General features: G+C 38.8%; 1 protein-coding gene across 3 annotated transcripts in view; it reads left to right on the top strand.

Moving 5' to 3' along the window:
• The window catches only part of MAN1A1 (mannosidase alpha class 1A member 1), a 176,839-nt gene that overhangs the window by 139,552 nt on the left and 24,578 nt on the right, over positions 1 to 12,709 (top strand). For all 3 annotated transcript variants that reach the window (XM_015137511.3, XM_015137512.3, XM_077999321.1), the window contains exon 7: positions 9,086 to 9,209. In XM_015137511.3, coding sequence (XP_014992997.1) covers positions 9,086 to 9,209 — 124 coding nt within the window. The remainder of the gene's footprint in view (positions 1 to 9,085; positions 9,210 to 12,709) is intronic.

Below are 12,709 nucleotides of genomic sequence, written 5' to 3'. Positions count from 1 at the left end.
GTATTTTATATAAAGGTGTTTCTAAGGACCAAAACAGGGTACACACTGATTTCGTTGTAGTAGTTTATGTTCCATTGAAAAGATTATCTTTATTGCTGAGTTTTCCTCATTTTTTATTCTTTATTGTCCTTTTTATTATTTTGTCTTTTTCTTTCATCTTTATGCTTTTAAAATTTTAGTTGCCAAAGTGTTTCATAACACAGCATCCAACAGCCTCCAAACCATAAGTTGCAGGCAGAAGGCAGGAAAATGAGAATGAAGTAGTTTGGTAGCTTTATTCTTCAGCATCTGTTTGAGAGTAATCTCTGAATCTGTTTGTTTTTATCACAAGCTATGTGCACATTTTTATTTGTGCATTACTTCTTTCATTAAAAAAAAGGTAAGAAAAGCTACCATTTTAAATTATGAGATGGTTTAATTAACTGTCTGGTTTCTTTTGGTTGGGTAGATTCATTTAATTTGAAGAGAAATATCTAAACTTACCTCATGCAGCTTAAAAATTACACCCTAATTATTGATCCTGATTACCTAGACATCATCTGTTTTCCTAAACTCCCTTCATATTAATTCATCATTTGGGAATTTGAATACCATTTTCTCCCTATGGGTTCCTTAATAGCATCCATTTTACTGATCCTGCCTTAAAACAGTTGATTACTCACTCTGAGGTGTAGTGATGATGAATGTACTAGGCCTCAAGGAATGAATCCTTTCCACTTAATCCTAAGTAGTTCAATATCTGGAAAAGACCTACAGTAAGGATCTGCTGAAATGGGTAATAAGATATCAGTGTATTTCATATACCAGTCAGATGAAGTTCAATTTATTTTATAGAAGTTTAATTAGAGCCTCTTGATCTTGGCTAAGTAATGCCCAGAGGAAGAACAGAAATGGTTTTCCAAAAACTGTTTTTCCTCTACTCAGCTGTCAGAACAAAATTTAATTGAATTGCAATTGAGACCCCAATCCTCCAACATTTCAGGGTAGGACATCTTGGTCATCAAAAACAACCTGAGCATATTTCCTAAGGCGTTTGGTGTTTGGATGGCACGGTAACAGGCATGGAGTAAGCGCTCCGTAAATTATGCCAGACTGACTGGCTCAGTTGTAAGTTGCTGAGTTTGGCAAGATGCATCCCCGAAGTGCTTACTTTTTAACCTGTTGAACAGAATCACTTAATATTGTCCTTTATGCCTCAGAATTTCTGCCAAAAACTAACATTACTTTTGGCATAATTGATAGTGAACTGTTCTTTCCAATAGTAATTGCTCTGGTGCTTCAGCTGGGCCCTGAGACTAATGGTGCCAGACTTGTAGCTTTCATGGGCCAGGTAAAATTTTCCTAATTACTGAGAGACTGGCCTTAGGTTACCAGTGTTTTTATTTCATTTAAAAAGTATACCAAAAAAAAAAAACAAAAAAAAAAAACCCTACTATTGGCCGGGCACAGTGGCTCACACCTGTAATACCAGCACTTTGGGAAGCTGAGGCGGGCAGATCATGAGGTCAGGAGATCGAGACCATCCTGGGTAACATGGTGAAACCCCGTCTCTACTACTACAAATACAAAAACTTAGCCAGGCACGGTGGCGGGCACCTGTAATCCCAGCTACTCAGGAGGCTAAGGCAGGAGAATTGCTTGAACCCGGGAGGTGGAGGTTGCAGTGAGCCAAGATCACACTACTGCATTCCAGCCTGGGCAACAGAGTGAGACTCCATCTCAAAAAAACAAAAACAAACAAACAAACAAAAAAAAAAAAACAAAAAAACCTACTATTATTTCATTAAAAAAAAAAAGATAAGCTTAACATCACAAAAATAGGAAAGACAGAGATTCAGAAAAAAAGACAATCATTTAAATTGAATAAAATTTAAGCCTTCATAAGAAGTTGCCACCCTGTCATTTTCCTCATTTCACCTTTTCTTGACCCTTAGAAGTCACTTCAGACCATTGCAAATTTGTGATAGTGAATCATGGGATCAGCCTGGAAGAGGAAGTTTTCCTTAAATTGGCTATCAGAGGAGCATGTATGTGGTGACACTAAATATGGGATTAGATTATCCAGATATAAGTTTGGGGTGAGAGCCAATGACACAACCTCTTTGTTTTTGCTTTTCGGTTTTATTAAATTAAGCACGTATTGAGCACCTCTGTTTCTTGGCACTGCTGTAGACTTTGGAATAAAACATGTGCATGATGCAGGGATCTCTGTTGCTGATGATCTTAGAAACTAGGAGAAGCAAGTAATACTGGCCACACTGTTTACCGTAAGAGACCATACGACAGAATTTGGAGAGTTACTAAAAGCCTGAAGTCTGTACTAATTTCATGTGGCTTGAGCCATAGATGATTCACAGACCCATAGAATGAAAGACAGAGATGGACAGACATAGCCGAATTTCACTATGGTGTTAGTGTCTTAAGTACTGTCTTGAAATGAAGCTATATGTTTAACTCTTACAATGATGGGACAGTTGTATCTAAAATCAAAGTAAGGGGGAATTTTAAGAGATGTTGGGCAAACTAATTTCATATATTATTATTTCCGAAGATGGAATATACTATGCTTCTATTCCATCTTGAAGCCTATTAGAAAAATATCTTGATATAAATGATTGTGTGTAGATTCCCCCTCCCCGGTTTTAAAAGGAGTCAGTATGATGATTTACAACAGGTGGATGGATGTGCAGTATCCCAAAGGCTATGGAGGCTACCAAATGAGGTGGGATATTATTGGCCCACACTGTAAAGAGAAATAGCTGTGTAAGTATTGGATGTTTATGTCTCTAATACACATTCCCAAGTCCTTCCTCATTATCAGTTTAGATAATTAAACCAACATCTTCCAGCTGGAATCTTTGTAGACATTTTTGTCTGAAAATAAGTTGGCTTTAAAAAGAAATGATTCATAAACATGACAGGAATGAAAAAAAACGAAACCAGACACACCACTGAATTGTTTATAGTGGCAAAAAGATACAAATAAATTAGCTTCAGTGTCCAGTGCTACAGTGAGTTTAAATACATCGGAATATGTCCTTTGAAAATGTTTTAAAATAATGCATCTATTTAGTCAGATAGTATGCACTCAACAGCAATAATGATGTACATTGATTGGCATGGAAAATGTTTGTGAAAAATGCAGTGTATATTTAAAGCAACATGTAGGACTGATTTTTTTTTTAAGTGGTGTATATGCATGCCAACTAAATACACCAAACTGCTTTTTCATCAGTTCTGCTCGCCTTTTTGGTGATGTCTCTGAAGCTAGTGATAGAATATCCCAACTTGCCCAGTAACTGGACAGAAACTGCACTCAACTTATCTGCAATTACTGCACTCGACTTATCTACAATTTGTTGATAGACGTTAGCAAGGAGATCTTACCCAAAAGATAGATGAGAACGAGAATTATGGCATCTTTGAACCTCAGGAGCAGGTTATTTGTGGAATCAGAGAGCACCTTTCGCCATCTTTGTCTTCATAATCCCCATCTTCCCCCACAGCCCAAGATAGTCAGATGTAAGAACAGCAGTACTGAGAGTCAGAGTAAACTAAATTGTTCCATGTTCAGTTGCAGCTCTGTCTAAAACAACTACCCGTTATGAGATGGAGCAAGATATGACTTAATTTTAAACATTATTTTGACCCTTAGTTAAAAAGTTGTGTGGAAATTCTGTGGAGATTTACCCTGCTGCTGTTTGGAAGCAGGAAGCTGGGGTTTATGGATTAATTCAGTAAATAGCTGCCCTCTATTAGCCACCTTTCCCCAGAGGGATAGTCATTGGGAAGTAGTCCTCCACAGTCAGAGTTTCTGCAAGCTGCAATAGAATTGTGGCTAGTCTTAGAATGCCAGTCCCCTGGAATTGTTATTCCAGCTTTTAGTGAGGTCTTAAGAATGTAAACTTGAAAGATCGGCACTGTGCAAACCTTTTCAGGAAGGACGCATTTGTAAGTGAAGCCGAAATTGCTTTATCTAAACATCAGTTCACTTTGAGAATACAGCTAAATGACACAGTCATTCATGACATTTTTGATTATTCTTTCCCAATCTGTGCTAAAGTCCAAAAGGAATAATATTGGATTATCTGCTCTTTTGAATTAAATATCCCTGTGTGCCATTCTATTTGCGTACATGACTGAGGCTTTGCAATAGTTGTATGGGATGTGAGGGAATCTTTTTCTTCCAAAAATTGATAACCGTATAACCCCAAGGAGTCAATTGTATTCTGGACTATGAACTTGAATGAAGTTTGCTTACGGCTCAGAAATTATTCAAACCAGAATTCTCAAGAAAAATAATTTTGGTTCATTTCCCATTTTGCATCAAATAGCAAGCAGTAAGGAAGAATAAATCGAAAGTCATAGCTAATCAAGACTTTATAACTATTTAATGCTTTGTTTATATATTCATCTGGCAATTTTTAGAATTGCTTCAGTTCTATAAATTATCTGGTACATTTGATGATAATAGGTAGCCAAATATATGTGTTAATGATCCAAATTGTATTGGGACAGTCACTGTAACCTATACCTTTCTTTTTTTTTTTTGAGACAGGGTCTTACTCTACCACCATGACTGGAGTGCAGTGGCAATCACAGCTCACTGCAACCTCCACCTGCCAGGCTCAAGTGATCCACTCCTGCTACCACTTCCCAAGTAGCTGGGACTACAGGTGCACATCACCATGCCCATCTAATTTTTGTATTTTTTGTAGAGATAGGGTCTCACCATGTTGCCCAGGATGGTCTCGAACTCCTGGACACAAGTGATCTGGCTGCCTCAGCTTCCCAGAGTGCTGGGATTACCAGAATGATACATCGCACACAGCAACCTGTACCTTGAGTTACCTTAATTTAAGATTATTTTGAAAGAATACACCATCAATCCAGAACAATCCTCCAACTAGTTGAATCATTACAGGCTCTAGGAAAAGAGTTAGCATCTCTCCCATAGGATCCAGATATGAATAGATTAGCACCATTAGTACTGCAGTTCCTTCCTCTGACTCTATTAACCATTCCCAGGAGACAGGAGGAAAAGCACATAAAGCCCATTGCTCTCAGAGCTCTGAGGTCTGTAAATAATTATGCCTTCTTATTTTTGAGTAAAGTAGAATGAAGTATATTACCACAGTTAATAAACTACATTCAAATTACAGCCTCCAAAGCAACAAAAGCATTCCACACTTTGAAAAGATCATAGTGACTCAATTCCTTTAAAGAGACGTTTCTATTTATAGTTGCCAAAATCAATTATTTTTGTTGTGATATATTCTTTTTAAATATTTATTACCTTTATAGAATACTGAAAATTTTTAAATTGAAACATATACATTAAGTAATACTCCAATTTAAAATGGAAGAAGTAGGAATTGGAAGAAACATAAATAATTAGAATGATGTAGAAGTTGAAGTTCTGCTGCAGAATCCTTTGAACCAAACACTTGGCAGCTCCCCAGATCACATTAATTGCCTTTTTGTGTATACATTTGCACTGGCCGACTCATCATCTTGGCTTAAAATGTAGTCATTGTAACAAGATTGGTAATATTTAAATATTCTTTCCTTTCATGCCTGTCTTATGGAACTAATGGTTTCTGAACACAAACTATTATTTTATCTTTGAAATATTTTTCTAAATATGATTTTTTTGTAAAATAGGCCAGATAACACCATAGCTGTGTTTAAAATAATGTCATAGTGGAACTGAAGTTAGAGACATTTTAAATCTCCCACTGCCATAGATAAAATTCATTTTTGGCCCAGCAGTCTAGAATGCCTCACCTTTCATAACCAGGGACGCCTGAGACACTGGGACCCCCGCACCAGACCAAGGGAGCTAAACTCTCTCTGACCTCATTTCCTTTTGTCACCAGCCCCCCATTTTGTGTCAAATGCCTGTGTCCATACATCGTTTTAAAGATTAAAGCCTTACAAATACATAGATTCCTCAGTAGATTTATAGAATTTAAAGACAAAAATAACTTTAGAAATCATTCTGTTCATCTCCCTCAATCTCTGAGTGACCAAAGCTTACATGCTTGCTATGCAACACAGGAAGCAGCCATTTCTCTGAGACACACACACATTTCAACTGTGGCGGCCTGTGGTAGATAGATGTGTGCCCCATGTCCTCATCTAATGTCTATAGTTGTACTATCTCTAATTTATTGAACCCCTTCCCTGACCTATATTTAAGAGCCAGTACAACCGTTGATCACATAAGTAATCTTACTGAAATACATTAATTCTGCAGACTGAATGAATGGTAACCAAAGCTGTCCTTTCATATAAACATGCTTTATATTCTAAATCCAGTTTTCTTTCTATTAGCATAACATTTCCTCTGCTAGTGATTTTAATGTTCTTGCTTCCATGGTTGGGGGTTGGGAGGGTGGTGACAGAAAAGAGTGCCATTTTCCTTCTGGTATGAACGGGTACAAAGAGGGAGGAAGGATACATTTAACTCTTTAAATTAAATGTTAAGAAATGTTTCTAAACATACTGAATGCTTTTCCAGTATATCTCTGGTTTTCTCTTGATTCACCACATTAATGGCAGAGAACAAATACATGGATATAAAGTAATATGAGGTTTAGTTTAGTATATATATATTGCTTAACTTTCTCATCTGAGTGTGCTACCACATGCTCTAATCCCCGAACTTAACCAGTCCCTAAGATCTGGAAGGCGGGCTGGGCTTCCTCAGCACTGTGTTCTCTTTCTTTTCCAGGATAAAGTCATCTCCTCTTACCCTGATATTGCCTTATGTTGCAGCTTTGTTTTTAATATTTCTCCAGACCACAGAAATTTGTAGTTTTGCTAAATAGGCTTATTGGCATTGGTCAGTGATGGAGTGATTGGAATAAAACATTGATATGTTGGCCAGGTATGGTGGCTCACGCCTGTAATTCCAGCACTTTGGGAGGCCGAGGCGGGCGGATCACGAGGTCAGGAGATCGAGACCATCCTGGCCAGCACTGTGAAACCCTGTCTCTACTAAAAAAAATACAGAAAATTAGCCAGGTGTGGTGGCGGGCCCTGTGGTCCCAGCTACTCGGGAGACTGAGGCAGGAGAATGGCATGAACCTGGGAGGCGGAGCTTGCAGTGAGCCAAGATCACGCCACTGCACTCCAGCCTGGGCGATAGAGCAAGACTCTGTTGCAAAAAAAAAAAAAAAAAAAAAAAAAAAAAAAACATTGACATGTCGTGACAACTAGTTAATGACCAATTACCATGTGCATTTGCCATATGTTAATAAACTTTGAAAGTAGCTATTCATCCTATTTGGATGATTGAAAATTCTTTTTTATAAGCCAACTATGAAAATAAAAACTGACTCACATTCCCAGAACCTAATAAATTTAGGGCATTTTGTAAAATAAATGAATATATCGTTTTCAGATCTCTGTGTCTTATTTCTCTTTACTTTTCTTAGATGTACTGTATGTCAGTGTTTTGGAGGAAACTCTAGGTTTTGCTGTAGAAAGGAGCAAGAAGTGAGAGTGAGGCGAGCCCAGGACTGTAAGCGCCAGTCATCCTCATGGTTTCTCTCTTCCTCAGCATTCCTCAGCAGCCTGGCGGCAGACACCAGGACAGGACTGAAAGGGTTTACCCAGAGCTGTGACTGATATATGGCAAAAACAAAGTGGGGGTGAACACCAAGAGCAGCATTTTGATGGGGTCTACCTTAGAAAGAGAGAATTCCACAAGCTGTTAAGACCTGGCTACAGCCTATCCTTCCAGCCTTCTCTCCCACCAACCTCCATTCCCTCCATTCTGCAGCGTAAGAGCTGCTTCTGGTTCCTGGCCAGCCCCTCTGCTCGTGTGTTCTCTCCTTGCCCAGATTCTCATCATTTTTTCCTCACCAACTCATACTTACCCTTCAAGAATCAACTCAGGAGTCTCTTCCTTGAAGAAGTTCTTCTGTGATCCATCCCCACCACGCTGGACTGTGTGTCCCAGCTTTAGATGCTCAGAGAACTCTTCACACATGTATCTCAGCATTCACCGTCTGTGATTGGAACTATTTATGCTTAGTTCTTTTTCTGTCATTACACTATTAGGTCTTTGAGAAAAAGTGATTGATTATCATAACCATGCTTGTAACCCAATGCCATGTATAGTCCTGGCAGATAGTAGGCATGCACTAAATGTGCATTCTAAACTAAAAGTGTGGGATTTTAGCTATCAGAAAGGGAATGTATTAGAAGAATAACGAACTTTATTCTTTTGAATTACCACATCTTTTTTTGAAGTGTTAAGTGGCTCTCCAGAAATAAACTGTACCCAAGAGTACTGCCATGTCTCAGGAGTCACTTTATGTGTATTTGGATGTGTGTATGTTTATAACTGTTTTAAAAGGCCTAGTTTTTTAAAAAAGCATTTCTCCAAGAAAGGCCATGGAGCAGTAAGTTCTGAAGCTCATGCCTCTGACCTTTCCAGATTTTATAACCTAATTTTGTTGGAATTCTTGATCACAGGTTGTATAGAGTAGGGAATGAGTTAGCACCTTAGGTAATATGCTTAGAAAAAAATAAAATAGAGTGAAGACACATGGAAGAAAGAAAGTCTGGTAAATGCGGGAAGATTTGGAGAGGGTTGAAGTGAGTGTATAATTCATGAATCTTGGAAATTCATCTTTTATCCGAATAAAATTTTGTACATAATATCCGAAATTCCTTGGACTCTCAGGCTGAAACTAATTAAAATGTTGAAGAGCTTTATGTGGTATTTGGGCATGGTGGGACTGTTTCGGTCAGGTTTTGTTTTATATTCTGCATGGAATGGTTATACATCTATATAGCATCTGTACTTTCCAAAAGATTTGCCTGTTCATCAACAGCAAGTACTCAGCAGCTTTTTTCTAAATTAAGTCAACAGTAATTTTCAATTTGGAGACAGGAGTCAAACCCTAAAACTGGTAGCCAAAGAAAACAGTGCTTGGTTTTACAGTATCTAGAGGGGACTGTTAGGGTAGGATGCCTTGTTTTAAAAGCCGTCTATTTCATGTCTACTATTTAGGTAGTGAAAAACGAAATTAGTCTGACCCATAACTCTTCGATGTCATCTCTTCTTTAGCGGTATTGGAAGGAACTGGCCCTGGGCCTCTGGAGGCAGCAGTATTCTGGCAGAATTTGGAACCCTGCATTTGGAGTTTATGCACTTGAGCCACTTATCAGGAAACCCCATCTTTGCTGAAAAGGTGAGATTCTTCAATGTGCCTTGGCCTGCAAAGCAACACTTATGAGAAACAGTATCCTCTCTGAGAAGGTTTAGGAATTTTTGAGGTGGAAATAACAACCAAATTTGTTATAGCTCTTTCTGAAGTTTTGCAACATGCAGCATTTCAGTTAGCCAAACTGTAAACCTACAGCCTTTCCAGTGAGCCACTCTAGCTCAGGATGTGAGGACACGGCTTCCACCTCTGGTTCCCTCTACCTTAAGTTAGTTGCTTAACTCGTCTGAAGTTTGTGTCCTTATCTAAAAATATTTGGTACTAAATGCACTGCATGAGCCAACTATGTGAAATACAGACTGAAAGTGTTATACAAATGTGATGTTGCACCTGAATTGGTCCCTCATTTTCCGAAAGCAAACCCATCGATATTTGGATAAATTCATGTTCCCCCCATCACTCTACCTTTATTTTCAACCTGCTTTTTGGCTTCCCTTTACAGTAAAATTCCTTGAAAGAGTCGTCTCTGTTGTCTGCTTTTCAAGTCTCTTGAACCTGCTTCAGTAGGACTTTTCCCCCAGCCACACCTGTCGCAGTGACCAGTGAGCACCACAGTGCTAAAGCCACTTACCCATTCTCCCCTTCATCTTCCTTGCGCTCTCAGCATTCGACACAGTCAGTCAGTTCTTCATTCCTGAGATACACTTTGCGCATGGCATGTAATATGCTCCCAGTTTGTCTCCCTTTTTGCTGGATGCTCCTTCTGTCTTCCTTTTTGTGTCCTCAACACCCCAACCTCTAAATATTGGAAAGCCCTAGCACTCAATCCTGTGCCTCTTCTTTTTTATATTCACTCCCTACATTGTTACATCCAGTCTCTGGGCTTGGCATACCATCTCTATACTCTGGACTCCAAGTTTATTATTTCAGTCCCAACCCGTTCCTGAACTCCAGACTCTATATCTGTTTATTAAACATCTCCACTAAGAGGTCCGATAGACAAGTCCCACTTAAAATGCCTCAGGCTCAACGCCTAGACCTGCTTCTCCTCCAGTCTTTGCTATCTTGGTAAATGGCATCTCACTGTACCCAGTGGTCAGCCCAAAGATCTTGAGATCCTCCTGGTTCTTCTTTTTGGTAAACCCCAGGCCCAGATCCACTAAGAAATCCTTTGGGTGTCTCGCTGCCTCTACTGCTGTCCTGATCTGGGATCCATCATGTCACCTGGACTATACAGTAGCCACCTGACCACCACTTCTTGTCTTGCCCCCTCAGCCTTCCCATGACACTCAAGAGTGAAATAGGCCCTTACTGTGACCTGTGGGGCCTGGGTGGCCTGGGCCCTGGCTCTCCTCTCCTCTCCTCTGCCTGCTGACATTCTCCCCTTTGCCTCCTCACCTCTGGCCTCAGTGACCTTGCAAACCTGCTGTTTCCTCGGGGCCTTTGTACTTGCTCCCCTCTCTGTTCCAAGTGCGCTTCCTCCACATTTCCACGTGGCCTGCTCCCTCACTTCTTCAATATTCTGCTCAAACACCTCTGCCTTGCCGGGCCACTCTGACTAACATGGGATAGCCTCTCCACATCACCCTGTCCCATTACTCTCAATCAGCTCCGACTACCGTAACAAAAATGCAGCCAGAAACAACAGAAATTTCTTTCTTACAGTTCTGGAGGCTGGGAAATCCAAGATCAAACTACCAATGAGGTAGGTTTCATTCTGAGCCTCTTCCCTGGACTTTTAGACAATGAGCACTGTCCCAGTGTTTGTTCACATGACGTCATCTTTGTGCTCTGAGGGAGAGAAGGAATCACAGAGAGAGAGCTGTTGTGTCTCTTATGAGGGCACTTGAACCTGCTTCAGTAGGACTTTTCCCCCAGCCACACCTGTCGCAGTGACCAGTGAGCACCACAGTGCTAAAGTCACTTACCCATTCCCATATAATGCTCTACCATCATAACCTAATTGCCATCTCCAAATAAATCTCCAAATACAATCACATTGGGAAGTAGGGTTTCAGCATATGAATTTAGGGGTATGCAGTTCAATCCGTAGCACCCTCTTATTTTTTTCCACAGTATTTACCATCTCCTGATATACTATACAGTTAGATGTTACTTAACAGTGTTTCAGTCAACAATGGACCACATATATGACAGTGTAAGTTTATAATGGAGTTGAAAACATTCCTACAGCCTCGTGACATCGTGGTCGTCATAATGTCATAGTGCAATGCATTACTTACGTGTTTGTGGTGGTGATGGCATAAACGTACTCTACTGCCAGTCATATAAAAGTATAGCACATATAATTATGTACAGTACATAATATTTGATAAAGTAAATGACTGCATTACTGATTTATGTACTATCATTTGTATTGTTATTTTAGAATGTACCAGTTTTTGCCAGTCATATAAAAGTATAGCACATATAATTATGTACAGTACATAATATTTGATAAAGTAAATGACTGCATTACTGATTTATGTACTATCATTTGTATTGTTATTTTAGAATGTACCAGTTTTTTTTTAAGTTACCTGTAGAAGCAAAGGTATTCCTCTTGAAGGCATTGTTATCACAGGAGTTGACAGCTCCATGCATGCTACTGCCCCTGAAAGACCTTCCAGTGGGATAAGATGTAGAGGTGGAAGGCAGTGATATTGATGGTCCTGCTCTGTGTAGTCCAAAGTTCGTGTGTATACATGTCTTAGTTTTTAACAAAAAGTTTAAAAAGTTAAACAACTTTAAAAAGAAATTTTAAATAGAAAAAGGCTTATAGATAAGAATATAAAAAAAGAAAATATTTTGGTACAACTATATAGAGTGTGTTTTAAGCTAACAGTTATTACAAAAGAGTCAAAATTTTTTTAAAATTTAAAAGCTTATAAAGTAAAATTACAGTAATCTAAGGTTAATTTATTATTGAAGAAAGAAAAATACTTTTACAAATGTATTGATAATGGCTAAGTATACCGTGTTTATAAAGTTTACAGTAGTACACAGTAACGTCCCAGGCCTTCACATTCACTCATTACTCACTTACTAACTCATCCACTACAACTTCTAGTCCTGCGAGTTTCATTCATGAAAAGTGTTCTATACAAAGTGCCCTGTATTTATATATAGGGTTATAAAATGTATAACCCTATAGAAAGGTATCGTTTTTCATCTTTTATAGTGTACTTTTCTATGTTTAGATACACAAATACTTCAGTAGAGTAACATACACTACACAGTTTGTAGCCTACAAACAGTAGGCTGTGCCAACTACATTTGTGACAGTGTACTCTATGATGTTTGTACAACAGTGAAAATGCCTGTGTTTCCCAGCATGTATCCCTGTCATTAAGTGACACATGACTATACTTACGTATTTATTTATCTATTTATTTATTTATTGTCTGTCCCATCCCACTAGGATGCACAATTCTAAGAGTACGGTGACTTTGTTTATCCACTGGCCTCTTGTTCCTAGGATGACATCTGGCTAATGGTAGATAACTAATCAGTGTGACTATATTCAC

Source organism: Macaca mulatta, chromosome 4, assembly GCF_049350105.2.
Source record: "Macaca mulatta isolate MMU2019108-1 chromosome 4, T2T-MMU8v2.0, whole genome shotgun sequence".
NCBI lineage: Eukaryota > Metazoa > Chordata > Mammalia > Primates > Cercopithecidae > Macaca > Macaca mulatta.
This window is presented reverse-complemented; position numbering and strand designations above follow the sequence as displayed.